At 34.0% G+C, this 22,997-nt stretch overlaps 1 protein-coding gene and 1 long non-coding RNA gene across 5 annotated transcripts; both read right to left on the bottom strand.

Moving 5' to 3' along the window:
- Positions 1-1,201: 1,201 nt before the first annotated feature.
- On the bottom strand, positions 1,202-11,800 carry LOC128228850 (uncharacterized). Of its 3 annotated transcripts, XR_008259992.1 has the most exons (7): positions 11,696-11,776; positions 11,363-11,429; positions 8,647-8,799; positions 7,488-7,571; positions 5,729-5,843; positions 4,013-4,098; positions 1,202-1,369 (listed from the first exon to the last, which is right to left on the bottom strand). It is a non-coding gene; the product is annotated as an uncharacterized LOC128228850 (long non-coding RNA). The 3 variants fall into 3 exon arrangements; XR_008259991.1 differs by having other exon boundaries at positions 11,363-11,800; XR_008259993.1 differs by having other exon boundaries at positions 5,729-5,840; positions 11,363-11,800.
- A 3,242-nt stretch (positions 11,801-15,042) lies between these two features.
- On the bottom strand, positions 15,043-22,762 carry LOC128229051 (myosin-11-like). Of its 2 annotated transcripts, none has more exons than XM_052940697.1 (12): positions 22,563-22,762; positions 21,987-22,371; positions 21,171-21,248; positions 19,990-20,058; positions 19,510-19,599; positions 18,585-18,650; positions 18,365-18,415; positions 18,092-18,178; positions 17,706-17,901; positions 17,185-17,262; positions 16,920-17,006; positions 15,043-16,806 (listed from the first exon to the last, which is right to left on the bottom strand). In XM_052940697.1, the coding sequence occupies exons 2-12, from the start codon at positions 22,352-22,354 to the stop codon at positions 16,111-16,113; spliced, it is 1,866 nt and encodes a 621-aa protein (XP_052796657.1). In that variant the 5' UTR covers positions 22,355-22,371; positions 22,563-22,762; the 3' UTR covers positions 15,043-16,110. The 2 variants fall into 2 exon arrangements, with proteins under 2 accessions (XP_052796657.1, XP_052796656.1); XM_052940696.1 differs by having other exon boundaries at positions 18,585-18,653; positions 22,563-22,759.
- Between the last annotated feature and the right edge of the window lie 235 nt (positions 22,763-22,997).

Raw genomic sequence — 22,997 nt, 5'->3', positions numbered from 1 at the left:
CATCCTAACAGTAGGGTAAAAAGGGGACTCTCGCGGCCATCTTTGGCGGTTTCCCGCGTTAGCGGCCATCTTTGGCGATTTCCCGCGTTAACGGTCAGGGGCCATATTTAGCGATTTCGCGCGTTAGCGGTCATATTTGGCGCTTTCCCGCTCTTAGCGGTTATGTTTAACCATTGTTTAAAATCCAAGACAAAGGGTCATTGTTTAACTGGGTCTCCATTGATTATCAGTATTAATCTTTTTGCGATTGAAGATGGCAGCCATTGTTTTACCGGCTAATATGAGTTATAATTTGACACCATATGACTCAAACAGGAGAATGTTTGATTCCTTTTGGGATGAGAATGGTAATATGTTACCCTGGACAAGAGATAGTGAAGCTCGTTGTATATATTTGTGGGTTAAGGAGAGTCATCAGAAAATGGTAACACTTTTAAGACAAACTAACAATTTTCAAACCATAGTTGATCAGTACAATAGCAATCAAGAGATTGAAGAATATCCGAATAGATGTAAATTCATTCCCTATTTAACCGCATATACAGGACTTAAAGACGAGCCCATAGTACGAGAATAATCAACGTCCAAGACATTTTTTTTTGGATTGTCAATAGTGGTATATAACAAACCGAACAAATTGGATATTGTAAGTCTGTGCTTAAACAGTTGTCTAAAGTGTTTAAAAAATACAAAAAAATGGCTCAAGCTCAGATACGTTTTTCTAACCAGTTGCAGACATATTTGAGAGGTTTTGGTTTTGAAAATGTCTCTTGGTCACCAATAAGAAGGGAAATTACATGCACACTTGGTGATAAATTTGTCATAGTTGTGAAAGAGAGACAGCAACGCATTAAAATAATATTTAAAAAGGGTCACCAAAGACTTCAGTTACCATTTGATATTTTTGAAACTCTGTGATATGAAGGAAAGTGTTCAGTTATTGGCTTCATTCTTACACGGACAGTCGAAATGACAACTTCAAAACTATAAGAGTTTGAATATAGTTCTCCAAGCATGCTATTCTATCAAGACAGACTTAAAACGTTCGACATGTGGCCACCTCAAATAGAACCAAACAAGTTCCAATTATCTTCAGCAGGATTTTATTATACTGGCAGAAATGACACAGTAGAGTGTTTTTCTTGCGGTTTGCGATTACATCAGTGGCAGAAAGGAGACGAGTCGTTGTTAGAACATAAAACACATTCTCCAAGTTGTTTATTTTTGAACATAATTGGACATCATAAAAACGACATTTCACGGCAGCATAAGGACACCCGATCTTCTTCCTCCAATGACTCATCCCGAGCACCATGGACGTGGACCGAACCTCTGGCGGGTTTTCAATATGGCGATATCCCCGGATGATCTGAAAATTCAAATTCGAATTTTTCCGTTACCATATGTAACTATAAAAGACATACAACACAGCACAAACATTCAGTGTTTCATCGACATTTGATGTGATCATATCGCAGCAGAAAAACTTAACATGGATTGCAGTGAACTATCTCAAGATATTTATGAAAATGAACATTGTGACTCCAAAACGAATGTTATGGACACTACAGAGATTTATACTCCAGTTTCTACAAGTGTCGCGCTAATGAATTCGTACTTTGACTTTGTATATGCGAAGGCACTGTGTGAGGTTATGGGTATGGTGACTAGACAACTTTGCTACGGTTGCCAGATGGATCTCCCATCTCAAAAAGATCACGATTGTATCATGGATACAGACCCTGAGGATGATGAGTATAAAATAGAACGTTACTTTAGTGACATGCTAAACGCAGTTAATGAAAAAATATACTACAAAGTTGGGAAGAAATTGTGCGCATTTCAAACATTTCCTCTGAAATGATTGATTTACACAAACATTTGCTAGAGAACAATGACTATCTGCAGATAATGAAAACCGAGCGGTGGTGTGAAAAAATGAAAAGAATGGTGTTGACAATCAATCGCATTGAAGATCGACTGTTTTGTCCATCACGTTGAGCAAAAGAATATTTACAACACAACAAAATGGACATATTATGCAATGTTGTATGTGTTTTACTGCATTTTTCTTCAAAAAAAGAATTCATGAGAAATTAAGAACTCTGGCATTGTGTGGCGTAAAATGATTTGTTATATTTATTACTTCACGAATTTCCTTTTTGCATGTTTCACATAAATATTTAATTCACTTTATGTACATGTATGTCATTGTATGTATATGCTTGTATGATCATATGCTGACTTATTTTATACATGTTTAGTTTCAAATAAATGTATTTATATCTATACATGTTTTCATTTCCTTGCTTTAGTTTAATTAACAACCCATGTGTCCCATAATATAAACTACTTACAACGATGATCATGTTTAATCATGGATAAAATGCAGAAGGAACATATCCTATCACAATATTATTTGGATTCTAAAAACGCAGGCAGCTTTTTGGGTGCAAAAAAGTTACACAGGATATTAAACCAAAACTATCCAAGATATTTACTACTTATTTCATACAGAAATGGCTCAACAATCAAGATTCGTATGCCATTCAACGTCAGGCGAGACATACATATAAAAGACCACGTGTTGAAGTGGCGGGTATGAACGATCAGGGTGATATGGATTTAATGGCAGTTGATAACATTGCTAAATACAATGATGGAGTTAAATACCTACTCATTGTTATAGATATATTTTCACGTTTTCTATCCGTTCGACCCTTAGTTAATAAAAAATCTAACACGGTATTGTTAGCAATCAAGGATATTCTTAGTGTTCATAAGTTTAAAAAGTTAAGAACGGACCGAGGTTCTGAATTTATCAATCGTGAATTAAAAGCGTTTATGCAAAAGAAGAGAGTTTACTTGTTTAATACACAAAGCACCGCTAAAGCAAACTATGCAGAGCGAGTCATTCGTACCCTTCGTGGTATGATATTTAGAATGTTAAGATATCAGCGAAATTATAGATATATAGATCACCTTCAAGATATTGTAAATAGTTACAATAATTCCCCTCATCGGAGTTTGGATTGATTAGCACCAAGTGATGTTACAAAGAAAAACGAGACACAACTTTGGAGTAAAATGTATCTAAAACCTAAAAAATTCCCCAAAACGCCTCCTCGCTTTAAATATAAAATTGGTGATTTGGTTAGATTAAGTTACACGAAACATCCCTTTAGAAGAGCTTATCAACAACAATATACTACAGAAGTTTTTAAAATAAAGAGCAAGATTTTCAAACGAGGTTTTCCATTGTATAAGATCATAGACTTGAATAAAGAACCAATATCAGGTTATGTGAATCAAAATGAAATAATTCCTGTTGATAAAGATGCAGACAGTCTTTGGTATGTTGATAAAGTTTTAAAAAAGAGAAAAGTCAAAGGGAAATTAGAGTATTTTGTTCGATGGGAAGGATTTCCAAAATCATTTGATAGCTGGATTGATGCAGATCAAGTTCAAGAACAATAATAATGGAACGTTATGTGTTTGTGAGAGACAATGAGAGCAATGATATTTTTATTGATAATAAACCGTATAGCTTTAAAGTGCAGTTGAAGTTACCACTTCATTTTGATGGATATTGGAAAGTAGCTTTAAAAGAAATCTGTTTACAAACAGACTATAAAGTTAAAAAGAAGGATTTAACTGACACCATATTTATTTATTCGAATATATCTAAAGAAAGCATTGTAAATGGCAGTGAACACGCATTACTGAGAAGAGTGGAAAAAAATTACGATAAAAAATGGAGTTATGTGTTTGATACTCCATTTTATTTACCATTAAATAAAACAGAGTTTCGGGAAATGGAATTTGATATAAAGACAGTAGACAACAATTTTGCAACATTTGTTGATTCACCGGTCTACCTCACACTTCACTTCAAACGTTACTCATTTTACCCTAATTATGAATCGCTCTAAGTTGTATGTACCAAACCCAGAAAAATGGATTAATTACTTTAAACAAAATAAATCACAGGTTGGGAAAGGATTTGCCATACCTCATAAGGCTTCCGCAGAGAGCAGTGACTTGACATTGAACGTGACTTCCCCCACACTGCAAATTGTAAATCAAGCGAAAAGCGAACTGAAACGAGAAGGTATAAAATCACCTGAAGTATCATCTTTTTCGCATACATCATCAAATCAGTCAAACGTTATGGGTTCGATCAACTAGAAATGTGTCCATAGGACACGGATGCCCCCACTTCGGTTTTTTGTCACAGAAAATAAGCCATAATGATTTTTGAAGTATTTTTGGCAAAAAAGGGCCGTAACTCCTAAATGACTAAAGCGATTTCCATGACTATCGAACTTGATCAAGATATTATGGTCACAAACATGTGTTTAAAGTTTGGTGAGGATTGGACAAACAGTTTTCAAGAATTAGATCGGAAACAATCTTCGGGACGTATTTTTCAAGTCTTTTTTTGCAAATAAAGGGCCGTAACTCCTAAATGACAAAAGCGATTTCCATGGCTATCGAACTTGATCAAGATATTATGGTCACAATCATGTATGTAAAGTTTGGTGAGGATTGGACACATACTTTTCAAGAATTAGATTGGAAACATATATTTTTGAAGTATTTTTTGGCAAAAAAGGGCCGTAACTCCTAAATGACTAAAGCGATTTCCATGACTATCGAACTTGATCAAGATATTATGGTCACAAACATGTGTTTAAAGTTTGGTGAGGATTGGACAAACGGTTTTCAAGAATTAGATCGGAAACAATCTTCGGGACGTACGTACGTACGGACAGACAGACAGACGTACGTACGGACAAGGGCAACCCTATATGCCGCCACTTTGTGGGGGCATAAAAAGGTAAAACAACACGGAAAGACAGCGAAAATAGATCAAAATACTACCAAAATAAACGTTAAAAAAGGATTGAAAAAAACATCAAAATCCGTGAAAAAGACATCAAAAACTACAGAAAAAAACTTTAAAGACGGTTCTACAAAAGTGAACAGAAAAACTTCAAGACCAGTCCAGGACATATTCACTTATTAAAAATGTCATACTTTTTACAAGATGGATTTTCTGAGGGTGTTCCAAATGAATTATTATTATTTGATTTACCACCTACACAAGTTGCTGTCAGTGATGTGCATTACCAAGAAATTCGACCTTTATCACAAGTGTCAGATGATACTCCTATCGAGTTCCAAATAAGTGGACAAAATTCAATGGACTATCTCGATCTTCGAGGAACACAATTATGTGTGAAATTAAAAGTTACTAATCCAGATGGTAGTGATATTACAAGTGTTAAAGTGGGACCTGTAAATTTATTCTTACAAGCATTATTTTCAGCCACTGAAGTCTCATTACAAAACAAAGCTGTAATTTCTTCAAATTACAATCCATATAATGCAATGATTCAGACTTTGTTACACAGCGGTCATGATGCTAGCCATTCGCAATTATTATCTCAATTATATATTAAAGATGATAATGACAGTACTGGAGCAGTTATTACGGATGCCAGCGCTGGTAATAATGGTCTCTTTTTAAGATCAGAATACATTAAAGGCTCCAAGATTCTGGAGCTTCAAGGACCAATATATCACAGTTTATTTACTATTAAACGCTATTTACTAAATCAAGTTGATGTCAAATTGAAATTATACCGAAGCTCTCCAGCATTTTGTTTATCAGCAGGGGATGCATCTCCCAACTATAAAATAAAGATTATAGACATTTACTTACTAGCAAAGAAGGTAAGAGTCAATCCAGCTCTTATTGTAGCTCATGCAGAGTTGTTGAAAAACAGCACAGCTAAATATCCATTTGACAGAGTAGAGTGTCGATCAAAGTCTTGCTGCTGGAAGTACAATGTTTACATGGGATAATTTGTTTCAAGGACAAAAACCAAACAAAGTAGTTGTGGCATTTGTAAAATCAAAGGCTTTATCTGGTGATTATAAATCCAATCCATTTCATTTCTTAAACTGTAACATTCAAAGCATATGTTTATATGTGGATGGTGTTCCAGTGTGGGGTAGCCCATTAAAATTAAATTTTGATGCATCTGAAGGGCAATCTTTTATGAGAGCCTACACAAACATGTTTCTAACAAATGGACAGTGGGGCAAAAACTCAGGACTGGATATAAATAGAGAGGACTTTGCCAAATCATCAACACTTTTTTCGTTTCAGTTAGAACCAAACTTTTTAGATGACAACACATTTCTTTCTCTTGTTAAAACAGGCAATGTGCGTTTAGAGGTTCAGTTTAAGACATCATTGACAGATACAACAAGTTGTATAGTACATAGTAGCTCTCCTGCTTTTTTCAAATCAATTCACAGAGACATAATTACAGAATGAATACATCCCAAATTCAGTCTTGTTTAGATTGTTTCCCTTTGCTAAGAAAGTCTGTACTTGGTGTTTATGCAGCAAATGAACTTCCTACAGAAATGAATATTCCATGTGGATTTATAGCAAATACAGATGATCATACAAAGACAGGAAGGCATTGGTGTGCCTTTTACTTTCCAAACTCTACCACCATAGAATATTTTGATAGTTATGGAATGCCTGTCAACTACTTTAATGACTATTTCCCTCAATACACATCAAATTTTTCATCACTTATAACAAATTCAAAGCAATTACAAAGTTTGTATAGTGATGTATGTGGAATGTACTGTTTATTTTTCTTGATTCATAGATTGAATGGTGTATTGTTTTATGATATTGTAAATATGTTTTCCAATGATGTTCATAGTAATGATTTATGTGTATACAATTATGTCAGTAGCATGTTTAATGACTGTGTACAAAATCAATGTGTTTTTAACCAATCATGTAGAGCATTAATAAAAAATGTATAACTACATTAAAAGTGTTGTTGTTTTTCAATCTTAAGATCATTTATATTGCTGAAGTCTTCGTATCAACATCATGACAAACACTGTTGTGAAATTTGAAAGTCCAGCTACTTGCATTATAGCTGGAGCGAGTGGAAGCGGAAAATCTACCTTTCTTTTTGAACTTTTTAAGAGTGCAAATTCCATGTTTAATGATGCTCCAAGAAAAATTATATACTGTTATTCAACTTATCAACCATTATATGACAGCATGAAAACACATGTGCAAAACATAGAATTCTTTGAAGGTTTACCATCTAAAGAAGATATGGATCTTTGGGCATACGACTCTGGATTTAAGATTTTAGTCATTGATGATTTAGTGCAAAAGGCTTCAGAAAGTATTGACATTGTGAACTTATTTACGATTTATAGTCACCACAAAAAATTTTCAGTGTTTTTTGTGGTACAAAATCTGTTTTCTGGAGGAAAGTATTTCCGAACTATTAGTCTGAATAGTCATTGCTTTGTATTGTTTAATAACCAGAGCCAACTTCAGATTCAAACACTTGTTCGTCAAATGTTTCCAGGTGATTTAAAATATTTTATGGATGCCTATAAAAAAGCAACACAAAACAAATACTCTTACTTACTCGTTGATGTAAGCCCACATTCAAACAAGTTGTATAAATTGCGCACCAACATATTTCCCTCTCAGACGTTGATTGTCTTTCGACCTGAAAAAGAAAAATATGAGTGAAAAAATGGAAAAGGAAAAGTATTTTTTAAAATTTCTCTTAAACACAAGTGAAAATCAACAAAAAATGCTGATAAAAGCATTAACAAAATCACAAATGAGTGTGATTGTGGAAGTGGTTTACAATATTCTCATTGGAAATCTAAAAATTTCCGACAATATCAAAAAGTCATTGAAAAGATATAGGAATGTCATTCGTAAGTTTGTGGTAAAAGGGCTATCACAAAAAAAGAGAAGAGCTCTCCTCCTAAAATTTTTTAAGCAATTTATTTTATTAATACAACCTAGTGAGTCATGGCTCAAGAACTAGTATTGATTTCAAAATCAAAATATGAACATATGAGGAAGGAATTTACAAAAAGTGATAACAATAACCAGTTTCATCATAAAAAATTGGAACAATCATCAATACATAATAAATTGAACGATGATACAAGAGATATTAAGGATACTTCACATCAAAAAGGAGGACAACTTTTAAATCTAAAGAAAAAAAAGTTTGTAAAACGATCAAATATTGTTTTTGAAAAAGCATGGCCTACTACAAAAGATTTATTAGAAACAAAAGATCGTAAAAGAACAACTACAAAGACAGAACAATCACCAAAGAAAAAAATGAAAATTGAGCTTAAAACGACAAAAGCTATTGTTAGGAAAAAAACAACCCAAGAAAAGTGGATCGTTTACAATGTACAAGCGGGAAAAGGTAGAATATTTAAAGCATTTCTGACTTGAAGTGGGATCAGTTTAACATTAACCTTCAAACATGGATGATCAAAGTTTTAGTGATTACCTTACTTCAAAATATGCGCATGAATATGAGCAATATCAGAGACAAAAAAGGATAAAATTGGATTCAAAAATATTTGAGTGTGATACTTGTGGAAAACCCTTTAAGAACAAGACTTCTTTGATATCTCATGCGCTCACACACAAAAGTTTTTACAATTGTGAAGTTTGTGGAGACAAATTTAAAAGAAAAGATTATCTTAAAAAACACTTGTCTAGAAAACATCAACAAACTGGTGGAAAAATCACTCCATATAATCAAATACCTCCAAGCAGCAACACCCAAAGCTCCTCTTCAACAAGCAATGTAGATCATACAACAGGACTTCTCACCACTTCACAACTTCAGAACGAGCACAGCTACAGTCAGCCATCTACACCATCTTCTACTGCAAGAACACCGCTCTCCAAGTCCGCACCTTCAAAATGAACACAACTACAGTCAATTATCTACACCATCTTCGACTGCAAGAACACCATCATCAACACCAACTTCCACTGCAAGAACACCATCATCTACAACAATGAACCACAGTTATGAACATGCTATTAATGAAAACATTCAAGATTTCACCATACAACCAAATCAACATGAACAATATGATCTGCTGGCATTTTTTGCCAATGCCAATAAAAACATTCAAAATATTTTAGAAAAAAGACTTCAATTGTATCCTATTAAATGGTATTTATCAGTGCAGGTTGAGCTAGTGAAACACACAAAAGATGGAGACAATACATCAACTCCACATTTTAGATCTAAGAGTTATAGAAGTTTAAATTTGATAACATTTGATGAAAACAACTTAAATGAAGCATTTCAAAAAATGTTTGAAAGTTTTGAAAAGTACATAAGAGAAAGCTCTGGGTGGGTTCTCAAACAAGTATTAAGTATAACTGTGCACACTGTGAAATATTATCGAGTGTCCGGATCTAGTTTTGTAGAGCTACCAAAGCCTCTTATTAACTATCAAAGTTTACTAAACATAAGAAATCTTGACCAAAAGTGCTTTCTATGGTGTTGTTTAGCATCTCTTCATCCCTTGGATTCCCCTCTGGTGAGTGATTATGAACAATTTGAAAATGAATTAAACACAAAAGGTCTGCTGTTTCCAATGTCATTGAATCAAATAAATCAATTTGAGAAGCAAAACCCATTTTTGTCTGTAAATGTGTTTACTTTTGAAGACAATGATGTTCTTCCACTACGCATTACAAATTGCCAAAACAGACTCCATCATATTGACTTATTGCTTTTGCAATCAGAAAACAGTTTACATTATGTGCTTATAAAAAACATAAACAGGTTTCTTAGTCATGGTAAGAAAGGACATCGTGCATATTACTATTGTCGATATTGCCTCCATGGATTTAGTAAACAAAGTTTATTAGATGATCACCTTTCATACTGTCAAGTCCATGATGCTCAAAAAATTGAACTTCCATCAGGAGCAGACTGCTTTCTTGAATTTAAAGATTATGAAAAAACACTGCGTGTCCCTTATGTTATTGTGGCTGATTTTGAAACATTAAATAAACCAATAGAGACTAACAACCAAACAGCTTCAACATCAAAAAATCAATTGTTAGAACCCTGTTCCTTTGGATATAAAGTTATTTCAAGTGATTCAAAATTAACCAAAGACACTGTTATCTACAGAGGTCCAGATGCACCCAAAAAATTGTTAGAATGTCTTTTACGAGAAAGTCATGAAATACAGCAACATATGGAAAATATCAAACCCCTAGTTTTAAAGGAAAGTGAAGAAAAACAGTTCGAACAAGCAAACACATGTTGCTTATGTCAAAAAGTATTTGGTAACAAGGAAAAGAAAGCAAGACATCATGATCACACAAGTGGGAAATACATAGGGGCTGCACATATGAATTGTAATTTACAATGTAAACAACCCAGTTTCATCCCAGTCATCTTCCACAATCTTAAAAATTTTGATGGTCACTTGCTTTGTCAAAGCATTGGTACATTTAAAAATTATAAAATCAATTGCATCCCACAGTCAGTTGAAAAGTATATCAGTTTTAGTATTGGAAATCTTAGGTTTATTGACTCTTTGGGTTTTCTCCCTTCATCTCTTGGGACCCTTGTAGATAACTTAGCTCAAAATGGCCCACAGTCTTTCCATCACTTTCATTCAGAAATCAAAAATCATGGAAACCTCCTGCTAAGAAAGGGGGTTTATCCTTACGAGTTCATGACTGACTGGGATAAATTTGAAGATGCTGATCTTCCAGCAATAGAGAATTTTTACTCTTCATTGACTGAGGAAAATATACCAAAGAAGACTATGAACATGCAAAGCAAGTATATCAAACATTTAAACTAAAAAGTCTTGGAGAATACCATGATCTCTATCTAAAACCAGACAAATTGTTATTAGCTGATGTTTTTGAAAATTTTCGTGATATGTCACTGAAGTGTTATGGTTTAGACCCTTGTCACTTTTACACCAGTCCGGGATTGAGCTGGCAGGCAATGTTGAAAATGACTGAAGTCACTCTAGAGCTCATGACAGACATTGATCAAATTTTATTTATCGAAAAAGGTATTCAAGGTGGTATTAGTCAAATATCAAATAGATACAAAAAAGCAAACAATGAGTATTTGAATGATTATGATCCTACAAAAGAAACCTCATTTCTAGCTTATTATGATGTCAATAATCTTTATGGTTACAGTATGTCACAACAACTACCAACAGGCTTCTTTAAGTTTTTACAGAAGGAAGAAATTGATACTTTTGAACCTGAAAAAATACCAGAGGATGGATCTAAGGGGTATATTTTATAAGTAGATCTAGAATATCCAAAACATTTACATGACAGTCATAACGACTACCCATTAGCTCCAGAACGTAAATTCACACCCAATGAAAAATTATCTCCTGATGCTCAACATGTGTTGAAACATTTACACAACAGTGAGGAACTTCCACCCAGAGCAAAGATTGAAAAATTACTCACCACTTTAGAAAACAAACAGAATTATGTACTTCACTATCGCAACCTGCAACTGCATCTCCAACTCGGTCTAAAATTGAAAAAAATACATAAAGTATTAGAGTTCCAACAAGAGGCTTTCATGAAACCCTACGTTGAGCTCAACACCAAAATGCGACAACAAGCCAAGACTGCTTTCGAGAAGAACTTCTTCAAACTCATGAACAACTCGGTCTTCGGTAAGGTTGTTTTTTTTTGTTTTTTTTTTGGGGTTCGTGTTAATTATTGCGTTGTTATCATTTTTGTATGATCTGCCCGTATGTAATTTATACAATAGATTTATTGTCACTTCCATACCACTAATACTTATCTACAAAAAACAACTGTTCAATAATTGTCAGGCGTAGTTTCACTTTTTGGTATTTCCTTCATCTTCAATCAGACGCTTACAAGTGCTTATGTACAATTAGGAACCTAAAGTAAAACTGGCCAAAACTAACTACCTGCAAGTAAAAAGTGTATTTTTCGGTCCCATTTTCGTATCCCTCATCCAAAACACAGGTATCTAAGATAACGACGGATACCATCATAAAAACATATATTGAGCAGTTCAGAGTAAAGATTAACATGATGAAAAGTTACTTACCAAAAATTTTGTTTACTTTCAGGAAAAACCATGGAAAATCTTCGGAAGCATCGGTCCGTAGAACTTGTTCATACAGAAAAACGACTACAGAAGGTGTCATCTAAACCCACTTATAAGATGCACCGGATTTTTTCTGAAGACCTTGTTGGTGTTGAACTAAGTCGCAAAAAAATTAAATTAAATAAACCAATTTTTGTTGGAATGAGTATCCTTGATTTGTCAAAATATACCATGTACGATTTTTATTATAATCATTTGAAAAATGTGTATGGTAGCAACGTTGAGCTAGAATTAACGGACACAGATTCATTTTTAGTATCATGTACAACACCGGGCATTTTCCAAGATATGTTGGCCTATTCACATTTGTTTGACACTTCAGATTTCCCTAAAGATCATTTTTATATAGTGACTTCAACAAAAAAGTAATGGGAAAAATGAAAAGTGAAACAAATGAGAAATGTATTAGTGAATATTGCGGTTTGCGATCGAAAATGTATGCATTTAAGTGTGATGATATAGATGAGAAAAGAGCAAAAGGGATATCAAAAGCGGTTGTTAAAAAATCATTGACTCTTAATGATTATAAACATGTATTATTTAATAATTCTCAAATGCACTCAACAATGCATTCATTAAGAAGTCATAACCATAAAATTTATCTGGAAACAATCAGCAAAGTAGGATTATCTAGTTTTGATGACAAAAGATTTTTATTAGAAGATGGAATTAAATCATATGCTTATGGACATTATAAGATACAAGACATATAATTTCTATGTTTTATACCAAATTACTTCTAATTTCATGTGATGTTATCTACTGCTCTACTGTTGAAATGTAACCTAAAATAAATAAAAAAATAAATAAAAATGTATGATCTTTGTTAAACAAATTGTTTGAATTCAATTATAATCAACTTTATTTGTATTTGCATTGTATTGTACTTATAAGAAAATAAATATTAAAATCTTGTCTGATATTTTATTTATTGATACAACATACCGGAATGGTATAAAATAGCTCGTCAGACATGTCCTCAACTTATAATTCTCAATTTGGTCTTTTTAAATTTTAAAGTATTGTATTAATGGAATGAAATAGTTATACACAAAAATAAATAATAAAAAACATTCACGTTTTCATTACAATAAGATCGAACACATCTTAACATTTCTGTAGGGTTGATTTAATGAAATGTAAACGATACATCATACCTTTAAGGTATGAGGTTATTTGATAAAGAAATTGTGTGAATCCTTTACCGATTTCATAAAAATAGTGAAACTCAAAAGAAGCTAAGAGAGGACAAAACTGTTATATCTTCAAAACCTACTTTTGGTGGTCAAAATAAAAGATTATTTAGTAAGTTGTTTGAAAAACTTTCATGTCATTGTAAGGTTCAACGGAGGTGTCCATAATGATAAACAGAGTCCAGTGAATCGAGCGCTGGCATTTGACAATGGTTTAATAAGTGATTTATTGTGATAGCTCACCACAATGGAAGAGCTTTAGTCACCCTGAATGATAAACTAGATATATGATAACGACAATCTCGTCTTTTGAGCCATCAGCAGCTCATTTAACTGTCTTCACTTTTAAGTTATTACAATGGATACGTTGGAGAGTAATTGGGTGGCTATTAGATATGGTGTTGTTGTACGAATTGACACTAAACGGTCAGGCTTTAGTCATTCAATTTCTTGAAATCACTTTCGATCACGCGATGGCTGGGTTCTGATGAACTTTTGTTTGTCAATGACCTGTGATCTTACATATAAAAGAATCCGTTTGATCACATATAAATATGGTGGAGGTTATGATAAGTCCATCGTCTGATGAGGGAAAACAATACCATTAAATAGATCCTAGGTCGATGACCCTATGTTAGAAACGTTGGATGAGTTGTCCTTTGACATACAATACACTGATGTGATTAGTGTGACAATGCTATTGTTTATATCCCTTCTATTGAAATGAATACTGTTAATCAATGGAGACCCAGTTAAACAATGACCCTTTGTCTTGGATTTCAAACAATGGTTAAACATGGTCGCTAACGCGGGAAACCGTCAAATATGGCCGCGAGAGTCCCCTGGCCGTTAACGCGGGAAATCGCCAAACATGGCCGCTAACGCGGGAAACCGCCAAAGATGGTCGCGAGAGTCCCCTTTTTACCCTACTCCTAACTAAAACCAATGTTGCCTTATCTTGACATGAGTCCCAACGGGGCTCTCCCTGTCGCTTGTATGTTCATTAATCTGAGCGCCAAGCGGCCTATTTTACGCATAGGAGAAGTCAAGGATTCTAAACCGTTGATTTTATTATATTAAATACGTCCATAATAAAAATTTGATCGCAATCAGAACCGCTTCGGGCATTTTTGGTTGCGTGTTTGCACAAAAGGCTTATTAGAACACCTAGGGGGAAGGCAATGACGCTGAAAGCCGAATAAATAATTAATTCGCAGATCGGACTAAAACGTCAAACGTTGAAACAAGGCTGAGAAACGCAACCGACCCTGACCTTCTCGTTTGCGCGAATGCACCTAAATCTGACCCCGAAATGACTATATGTGCAAATAGGGGAAGGCGAATATGATGCAAACCGGTGACCAAATAGCGGCCAGTATGCCATAGGTTTAAACATGTCAACGTTGATTTTCATCCCTGTAACATAATCAAACTGTTCATTATAATGTATTTTAGGGTGAGGAATCACGTGACTTCAGGGGGTTCCCACATGGGTCCACGGGTCTTAATGAAATGTAAACAAACACATTAAGTGATGTGAATTTCTAAAAAACATCTTTGACAGAAAGCATATGAAAAAAATCTTAGACTATCCTATTTTCTGTTTCTGCACTTGTGAAATATTTGAGATGTGCTTGTATTTTAATTATGCAATCCTTGGCCAAAAATTCAGCATTGCTTCGTTCTACAAAAATCCGTTGTTTCAAATCAGTTGTAGGCAACATATAGCACATATGACTCCTGTACGATGATTTGACGTTCATTAATCCAACCTAGGGGAGGGAAAATTATTTAAAAAGGCTTACACAAGGCAAGAATTTATTTGAAACAGATATATAATATCACCTTTATAAACTGTATAAATTCCTTAATATATAAACACATCATATAGGTACAATGCGACGTGACTTGACTTACTAAACTTCTATTTATTGTATTTATGTTTAAAATTCAATTACTAATAACTAATTGATATTCTCTAACTTTCACTTCTTGTTTCTTAATGTATTTTTATGACTATATTTCTAAGACTTCATACCCACTTATTGTTGGCATTTTACAATTGTTATTTACTGAATAGGTCTTAAAGATTGAGACACGTATTTCAATCGACTTGCATTTAATTTCTCTTTGATTTGTATGGACCGTGAACACAATACATGTTTTATGTAGGTAAACGAAGTACTTTCTGATTATGATAAACCTTTGAAACATTTGAAATAATATGTAATAATGTTTTATATAAGCATATACACAATATTATTTATCCTTCTGAATATAGAGGTAGTACAAATCAAACATAACAACAAAGCAAATATGTCCTCTAAGCAAAACAGACACCTACATGATCGCACCTATTAGTCTACGCTTTGTAACGTATTCTCAAAGTATATAGTTTAATCGTGTATGATACATAACATCATATGAAATGAGTGGTGAAACATACAAAAAGCACGTCTATGTACAACCAAGTAGGCTTAGGCTAGTATTTATAAGTAATTTTAAGTATATTCCTTACTGAAGTCGATTTCTACAACTTAAAGAGTTTCAACATAAATTTGGTTTTTCAATAAAGAACAGCAAAATAAAGTATTTCAGAAACTATTAAGCAATAAGGAAAAATACAAGTTAGGAAATGACTAAAGATGCTTATGAAAAGCCATGTACTACTGTCCCTTTTTGTCTACATTGAAATGAAAACCAAATAAGTGTCATATTCTATAACGCTGATATATACTAAATATTGAAAAAGTATATAGCTCATTGTCATCAAAAGGGCTTGCTCATTGTCATCAAAAGGGCTTCAACGCAATAGATTTGCTTTAAAACTCAACTCAACTCCGTATTTAATGCATGATGATATATATACAAAACTATAATTTGTACAGTGTCCCCGTAGATGTGAGAGAAGTACGTTGTTTGGCAGATACTTCGGAAGCGTTACCATTCGATGATGTTCCAGATTTTACAGCCCGTGACATGCGTTCAGATGATGACTTGGATTTGCCTGTGATTGAGTTTGATTTCGTCAGAATTACAGTTTTGTGTGACTTATGGATTGTGTCCTTTTCACCAGTCTGTCCTGTATGTATTGGAGTTTGCGATGTCATTCTCGTTGTATGCGTGCCAGATTGTTCTGGAACATAGCTCTTGTTAGACTCTTTTTTAAATGATGGCTTGTTCTTCTCAAGACCTCCGGGTTTCTCAGGCTGTTTTCGTGTATCAGGTTTAGCTTCAACATGCTTGTCAATGTTCGTAGGTTTCGGTTCTGAATCCGTTGAAGTTGCTCTGCCTTGTGCCACGCCTTTACACAGAATGTTTCCCTTTTCGTGCAGGTATAACACAGGCCATACTACAAAATCCACGTACTGTCCATTAACCATGTATGCTTTATAGACGTTCGTCTGAAACCTCTCACCACCTGTGTTTACGTTACTATCAATATATAATGGCGGGTCTTGCACTACCATGAGCCAGCATATTTTCACACATCGCTCCACATATTGTACTATATTCGCATGATTCCGTTCTTCTTTATTGAAGGTTCTTTGTATGACGGGTTGTACTTCCTATAATAAATTGTGGAAACATGATGAAGAACTAAATTTATAATAAACAGGTAAAACTAATGAAATGAAAATAGTAGATCACAACATTTGAAAATCACTTCACGTTTCCTTACTTTTAAGACTTCTTCCAGGTGACTTGAATACTCTTTCTTTCTTTCATCTTTCATTTTTTTCACGATTTGTAACGAAGACTGCTTGTTCTATGATCAAAGAGATATGAAAATGTGTTTTTTATCTTAAATATCAAAAATTGGAATAGAATGAAGGTTAACAATATAAATAATATATATTCTTAGTTTTCTAAAACTGCAATAATACTCTGAAATTAAAATGTCTATATGCTTATAACCATTTAGCTTAACATCTAAAGTAACGTACCAAGCTAAACTTTTCAATTGAAACTCTCAGACCCTTCAAGTCGTTTTCCGCCTTTTTCTTGCAAAATGTATACACATTCTGAAATAGTATACATGTAAACGTTAAACTCATACGCCGTCGTTTGTGACTTTTCGAATAAGTCCAATAAACCGATTTACTCCAAAACTGTGTTTTATCTGTCTGTTCAAACGCTGTAGCTAGGACCTTTATATAAACGATGAATTGACAGAAACGAAGACAAGGCTATAATGTCGGCCTTTAGATTGGATCCCCCGAGACACTGAACAAGATTTGTTAATTCACGTGTCTCTGTAGTTTTAAATGCCTTTAAACTGATATTGCAATTAATGGTATAAAGTTGAAAACTACAGGCTTAACTCAAGTAGGATATACCAAAGCTAAAACATGCTCATTCTGATAATATTATACATAGGTATAAATAGTGATTAACTTATTTCAAGCGTTCATGGTTGTTAAACAGATATATGCTGCTCTAGTGTAAAAAAGAACAAAACACTCACAACCAATACATCCAGTAACATTCGTATTGTCTCGTCTTCTGAGTGCTTGTTCTTAATCACTTCAAATGCGTTAGTCCACTCGTTGTCATAAAGCTCCGAGTAAAACTCAGCCAGTTTCGTCGGCCTATTGGAGTCGCTCAAATCTGCGATGTCGGGGTTATTGTCCGTCAGCTTTGCCGACATAGCAGCGCTCAGCCTAAGAAAGGTTGAAACATGTTGCGTTTTGTACAAGCTACCATTTCGAAGCGTAATACATTATGTGTAGTAAGGAGTCTTTTCTTCTAAGTTGACATACTGAGACTCATGTACACTGATGTTTAACAATATCCCACACGTAATTGTAACTCAATGTTGTAAGGGTAAACATCAAACCTTCGTGTTCGTACCTTGTAAGTAAGTTTTGTTTTTCTCTCTCAAGGTCTTCCAGTTTTGATTTGAACGTAGTGTTAACCTTTTCTGCATCGTTCAGTTGTCTTAAAAATAGATGACTTGAAATAGGACACTGTATGTTATAAGTTGTATGAAATGACATTTTACCTGAATAGGATGAGAACTAGTTAATTTAACATTTAAAAGGATATTCCATTCAATGGTATTTATTTCTGTTTTTAATTTACTGATATTTGAATGGATTAACATTAACAATAAGCATCAGCAACCTTTGTATTTCCTTATAGTGTGTGCTCATGTCTTGTCCTTCCTGTTGTAAGCTGTTTCAATAAACAAATGAAAATCCCATATTATTTGAAAAAATAACAATTATCACGTACAAATATATTCTCACTAACGTTGGAAGTAGAATTTCAACATTTTGGACATCATCATTAACTGCGGTATAAAGAAACAATTGAATTTACACAAATAAAAAAGGAAACATACCTTTGTAATTGTTTTGTGGTACTATCCAACTTCTCTTTCGTTCGTTTAAGTTCGTCTTTGACAATGCTACTGTAAAGATTGCTGAATATCTATTAACATATAAGATAAGTTTCATTAAAATTATTACACATGCGATGATGCGACACAACTTCAGTTCTAGTATATTTTAATGATATATTTCGATTTTTACGTCATCCATGCCGAGGAGAGCCGACAGCATGAAAAGGCTCGTGTGTCAAGTATATATATATATATATATATCAAATGACATTGAAATAATATAACGTATTTAGAAATGAATGTTAAGCGAACTGTACTGAATGTTCATGTTCTCTTACTCCTCCCACAGCACGGGGTTCAAGTTGCTGCAAGCATTTCATATACATAAAATATAATATGATGACCTAAACTTTAGAATAAACAAGTTACCTCGATGGCGGTGTTGATTTTAACCAAATGTTCAACGGTTGAGCAAACTTTCTAGAAGCCCGCTACTCAATGCTTGCTATCAAATATATTTCTTCCAACCATTGCAGTTTGTGCGATAATTTTTCTTTAGAAAAGATTGGTAGAGAATAACTAGACAATGCTATATGCCAACGCTCTCAGCTCTCAAGTCTGATACAAAATAACATTTTCAAAGTGATTTTGCTATTTTAGCGCAATGGAATGGAACTTTGTTACCAATGATGAAAAGGATCAATGCCGCCATGTTTCTGCATAGACGACGCACTACGGACGACGGACACATTGTCAACCCCTTAGCTCACCTTTAGCATTAATTGTTTAAGTGCAATTAATGTACCAATATGTACATAATAATGTTCGTAATGGTTATTCAATGAAACAAACAAAAACAAACATGTTAAAAACTGTGTATCAAAATTGTCTAAGAAATAAGAAATAATAAGATGAAAACGTGTACTTGTTTTCCTTTTCTTTATCGGCCTCATGTGACTTTTCTTTCTTTAAATCGTCTATTTCTTTCTTTAATCCATCTGATTGTTTTTGCAATCTGTACAGAAACACACGCAGTTAAATATCAGATATAACAATTAACATAGTAGGCAACTGAAACAGTGTGGTAGTTTCGTAAAACGGATAATAGAAGACACTGGAGGTCATTTTTTGAATTATCCGTCCCGTATGTTGTTATTAATCTTATTTTATTGTCTGTTGGTTTTATTCTTAACAGTATCATTTATCTTATGGCTTCTTTATTGCTATGGTTCCTGTTATAAACTGTTTCATTAAACAAATTAAAAATCGCACTTGACTTGAAAAAGAAAGATTATCACGTACAAGAATATTAAAACTAAAGGTGAAAAAAACATTTACATCATGATGGACATAATCCTTAATCGCGACAAAAGAAAACATTTACATAAATGAAAAGGAAACCTACGTTTGCAATTCCCTTGTCTGACTGTCCAATTCCTTTTTCTTTTGATCGAGTTCTTCTTCGACTTTGATCCTGTAAAAATTGCTGATCAGTCATTGAAATATTTATTAAACGAAGCATAGCCATATGTGAATAGTAGCACGTGGGATGTTGCAACACTTCTTGTATATTGTTGATGAGTTAAAGGTTTTGATTCCTACGTCATCCATGCAGAGGTGGGCCGACAGCATGAATTAGCTTGTGTATCAAGTGACAGTATCATACATGTATCTATAAAAATGACAGTGAATTAATATATACAACCTGAAAGGAGTATTACGCAAATGTCAATACAATTGAAGATTTTAAGACTCCAATCTGTACTGAATATTCAGTGTCCTCTAATTACTTCAGCTACAGCCAGGAATAAACGTAGTTTCAAGCACTCCTCATATATAAAACTTACCATGATATCACTAAATAGCTAATTACAATCATTAACGATAATCGATTTTGAACACAAAATACCAGTTAAAGAATATTCGTAGATAACCACTATTTTATATACCAAATATATGTCAACTTTAACCAGTGCAGTTCATGAGAAGCTTTTCCTTAATATAAGGCTTTAATATAAAGTAACTCCAATGGCAGACTTGGTGTTAACCACAATGTCAACAGTTAAACAAACTTCATAAAGGACCGCTTTACAATAATGATGTAAACCAAAAATGTTACCTCTGGCCATTGAAGTGTATGAGACGTGCTTTCCTATGTTAATATAAAACACCTGTCCCCTATGGTGGGGTTAGTTTTAACCCGAGGGTCACCATTTAGACACGATTTGTAGGGGCCCACATAACAGTGCTAAATACCAATGATCTCAGTTATAGGTTCATAATAAGAACATTTTGTCAAGTGTATTTCAGCTATGTGGCCACTAATGCGCAACCGTATTCGAACAATAAATTAGCAGTACCAATACTAACATGTGTCTTGATTAATAACGCACTACGGGCGATGGGCACAGCGTAATCGCTTCATGCTCAAGTTTGCTAAAAAGTGTTGCCGTTAGTATTCAATGTAAAAATGCAATGATTGAACCTAAATAATGGTTATCTAAATAAATGAAAATAACAAAACCAGACGCGTTTTGGAACTGTAAATGAAAATTGTCTAAGAAACAATAAGATGAAAACGTGTACCTGTTTGTCTTTTCAGCATCGGCCGCATGTTTGCTTTCTTCATTGTGTTTCCTTAGATCATCTATTTCTCTTTGCAATCTGCACAGGAAAGCACACAATGCAGTATACCATGCATCAAATAGGAATCAGCAGTCGCTTTTCTATGCAATACAACACTTAAAGTAGAAGGCAACAGTTAGTGTTGTAGTTTGGAAGTGGGGAAGGAAACGAGAAGGCACTGTATACTTTTGGCATTATCTGCATCTGAATAATTATGTTATTATGGTAATCTTTCAGTTGAAAGGCCACTGTTTTGCAAATGTATAATATTGTTGACCGGTTTTATTAAAATCAGTATTGGACATCCTATTGACTATTTTTTTTGCAGTTGTCAGTAGAACACGTATGACCACACGTCGTCCTTCGCCGAATTGGCCTATACTGTATTTATGCTTATACTTATTTATTGTGTTCTTGGTATTGAAAGGAGGACACCTATACCGTGCACTAGACCACCTTTAGGTATTCTACCTTTGTATTGTATCATCCCTTTCTGTCAGATCTGCCGGTGGGCGAACCATATCAGCATGAAATTGGTTCATGTGTACAGGATAACATATTAGTGCCAATAAGTACCAACTGCGAACAATGTATTACAATGTATTATTGCAGTATATGTAATCCGAATGTATTAATAACAGGAACAAGACACATATGTATATTCCTACCACTGAGCCTCATATTAGATGTTTAGATTTAAGTTCAACACTATGAAATCCATACACAAAATATAATATTGATCCAAATGTTCAAATAAAGTAGTATGAATCATATTACCTCTCATGTATAATGCCATTACCTCCCTCGGTTAAGGGTTGCTTAGGTGCTTTTTTGCTCTTTTTCTTATATTTTTCCAGCCCTTTCGTCTGTTCCTGTTTGGGTTTTTCAGTTTTCATCGGAGCATGTTGATCTCGTGACTGAGGACGCTGGTAGCTTTCTTGTCTGGGGTTTTCATTAACCTCATTCTGCCAATCACTATGTTTTATTGGCATTGGCTGTCTTGTTTGAACATTTACTCGAGCCTGTTCATTATTCGAACTTGCGGCTTTACTGCTAGTGGATGTAGAAGCACCTTTTGACTTGTGGGATTTTTCATCACCACTTTGATATTCTTTATGTTCATTGCCACAACACTGATTTCCCATGATCTATGTCAGCATTCCTTTCGTAAGATGATCATGAAAATGAATGCAAATCGAAAGTAAATTATAATTCGTGTTCAACCAAACACTTGTGCAAACTAATACATATGTTTATTTTATTTCCGACAATTGCAAGCAAATACCAATCATTGTTTTAATAAGTTGAAGCCGATAAGTTCAGTATTAATACAAAAAAAGAACAGATATTTACCTGTGTGGCCATACTCAACAAGGAAGTAAATTAATTCCATGAATCGCGCACAGTGAATGACGTTAAAACCTACCTAGAGGCGAACTTATTTCGTCGTTTTATGTAAATATTAGCTTAGACTTTATGAACCGTAAAGATTACTTTCTACATTACACCGGTTTAATCGCTCCCAAACGCATACGAAAGTTTATACTTCAAAACGGTCATGTATTTTATTCATGGCTCAATGAATAAAATCTCCATTTCATTCAACTTTAGGGCATGCACAATGCTAAAAAATCAAACTTAGAAATCTTTGTTTGAGAAGCGATAAATTAAACGCTCCGTATTAATATCTCTTGCTCCCTTGAGCTATAAAAAAGAAAGTTTTGAAAACAAATCGATCTTCGTGTTATTGTGCACTCTAGCGGATGTAGAAGGGGACGCATCCGGCGC

Source organism: Mya arenaria, chromosome 3, assembly GCF_026914265.1.
Source record: "Mya arenaria isolate MELC-2E11 chromosome 3, ASM2691426v1".
In the NCBI taxonomy this organism is placed as follows: domain Eukaryota; kingdom Metazoa; phylum Mollusca; class Bivalvia; order Myida; family Myidae; genus Mya; species Mya arenaria.
The sequence above is the reverse complement of the archived record's forward strand: the minus strand, read 5'-3'. Positions and strand labels throughout refer to the sequence as shown.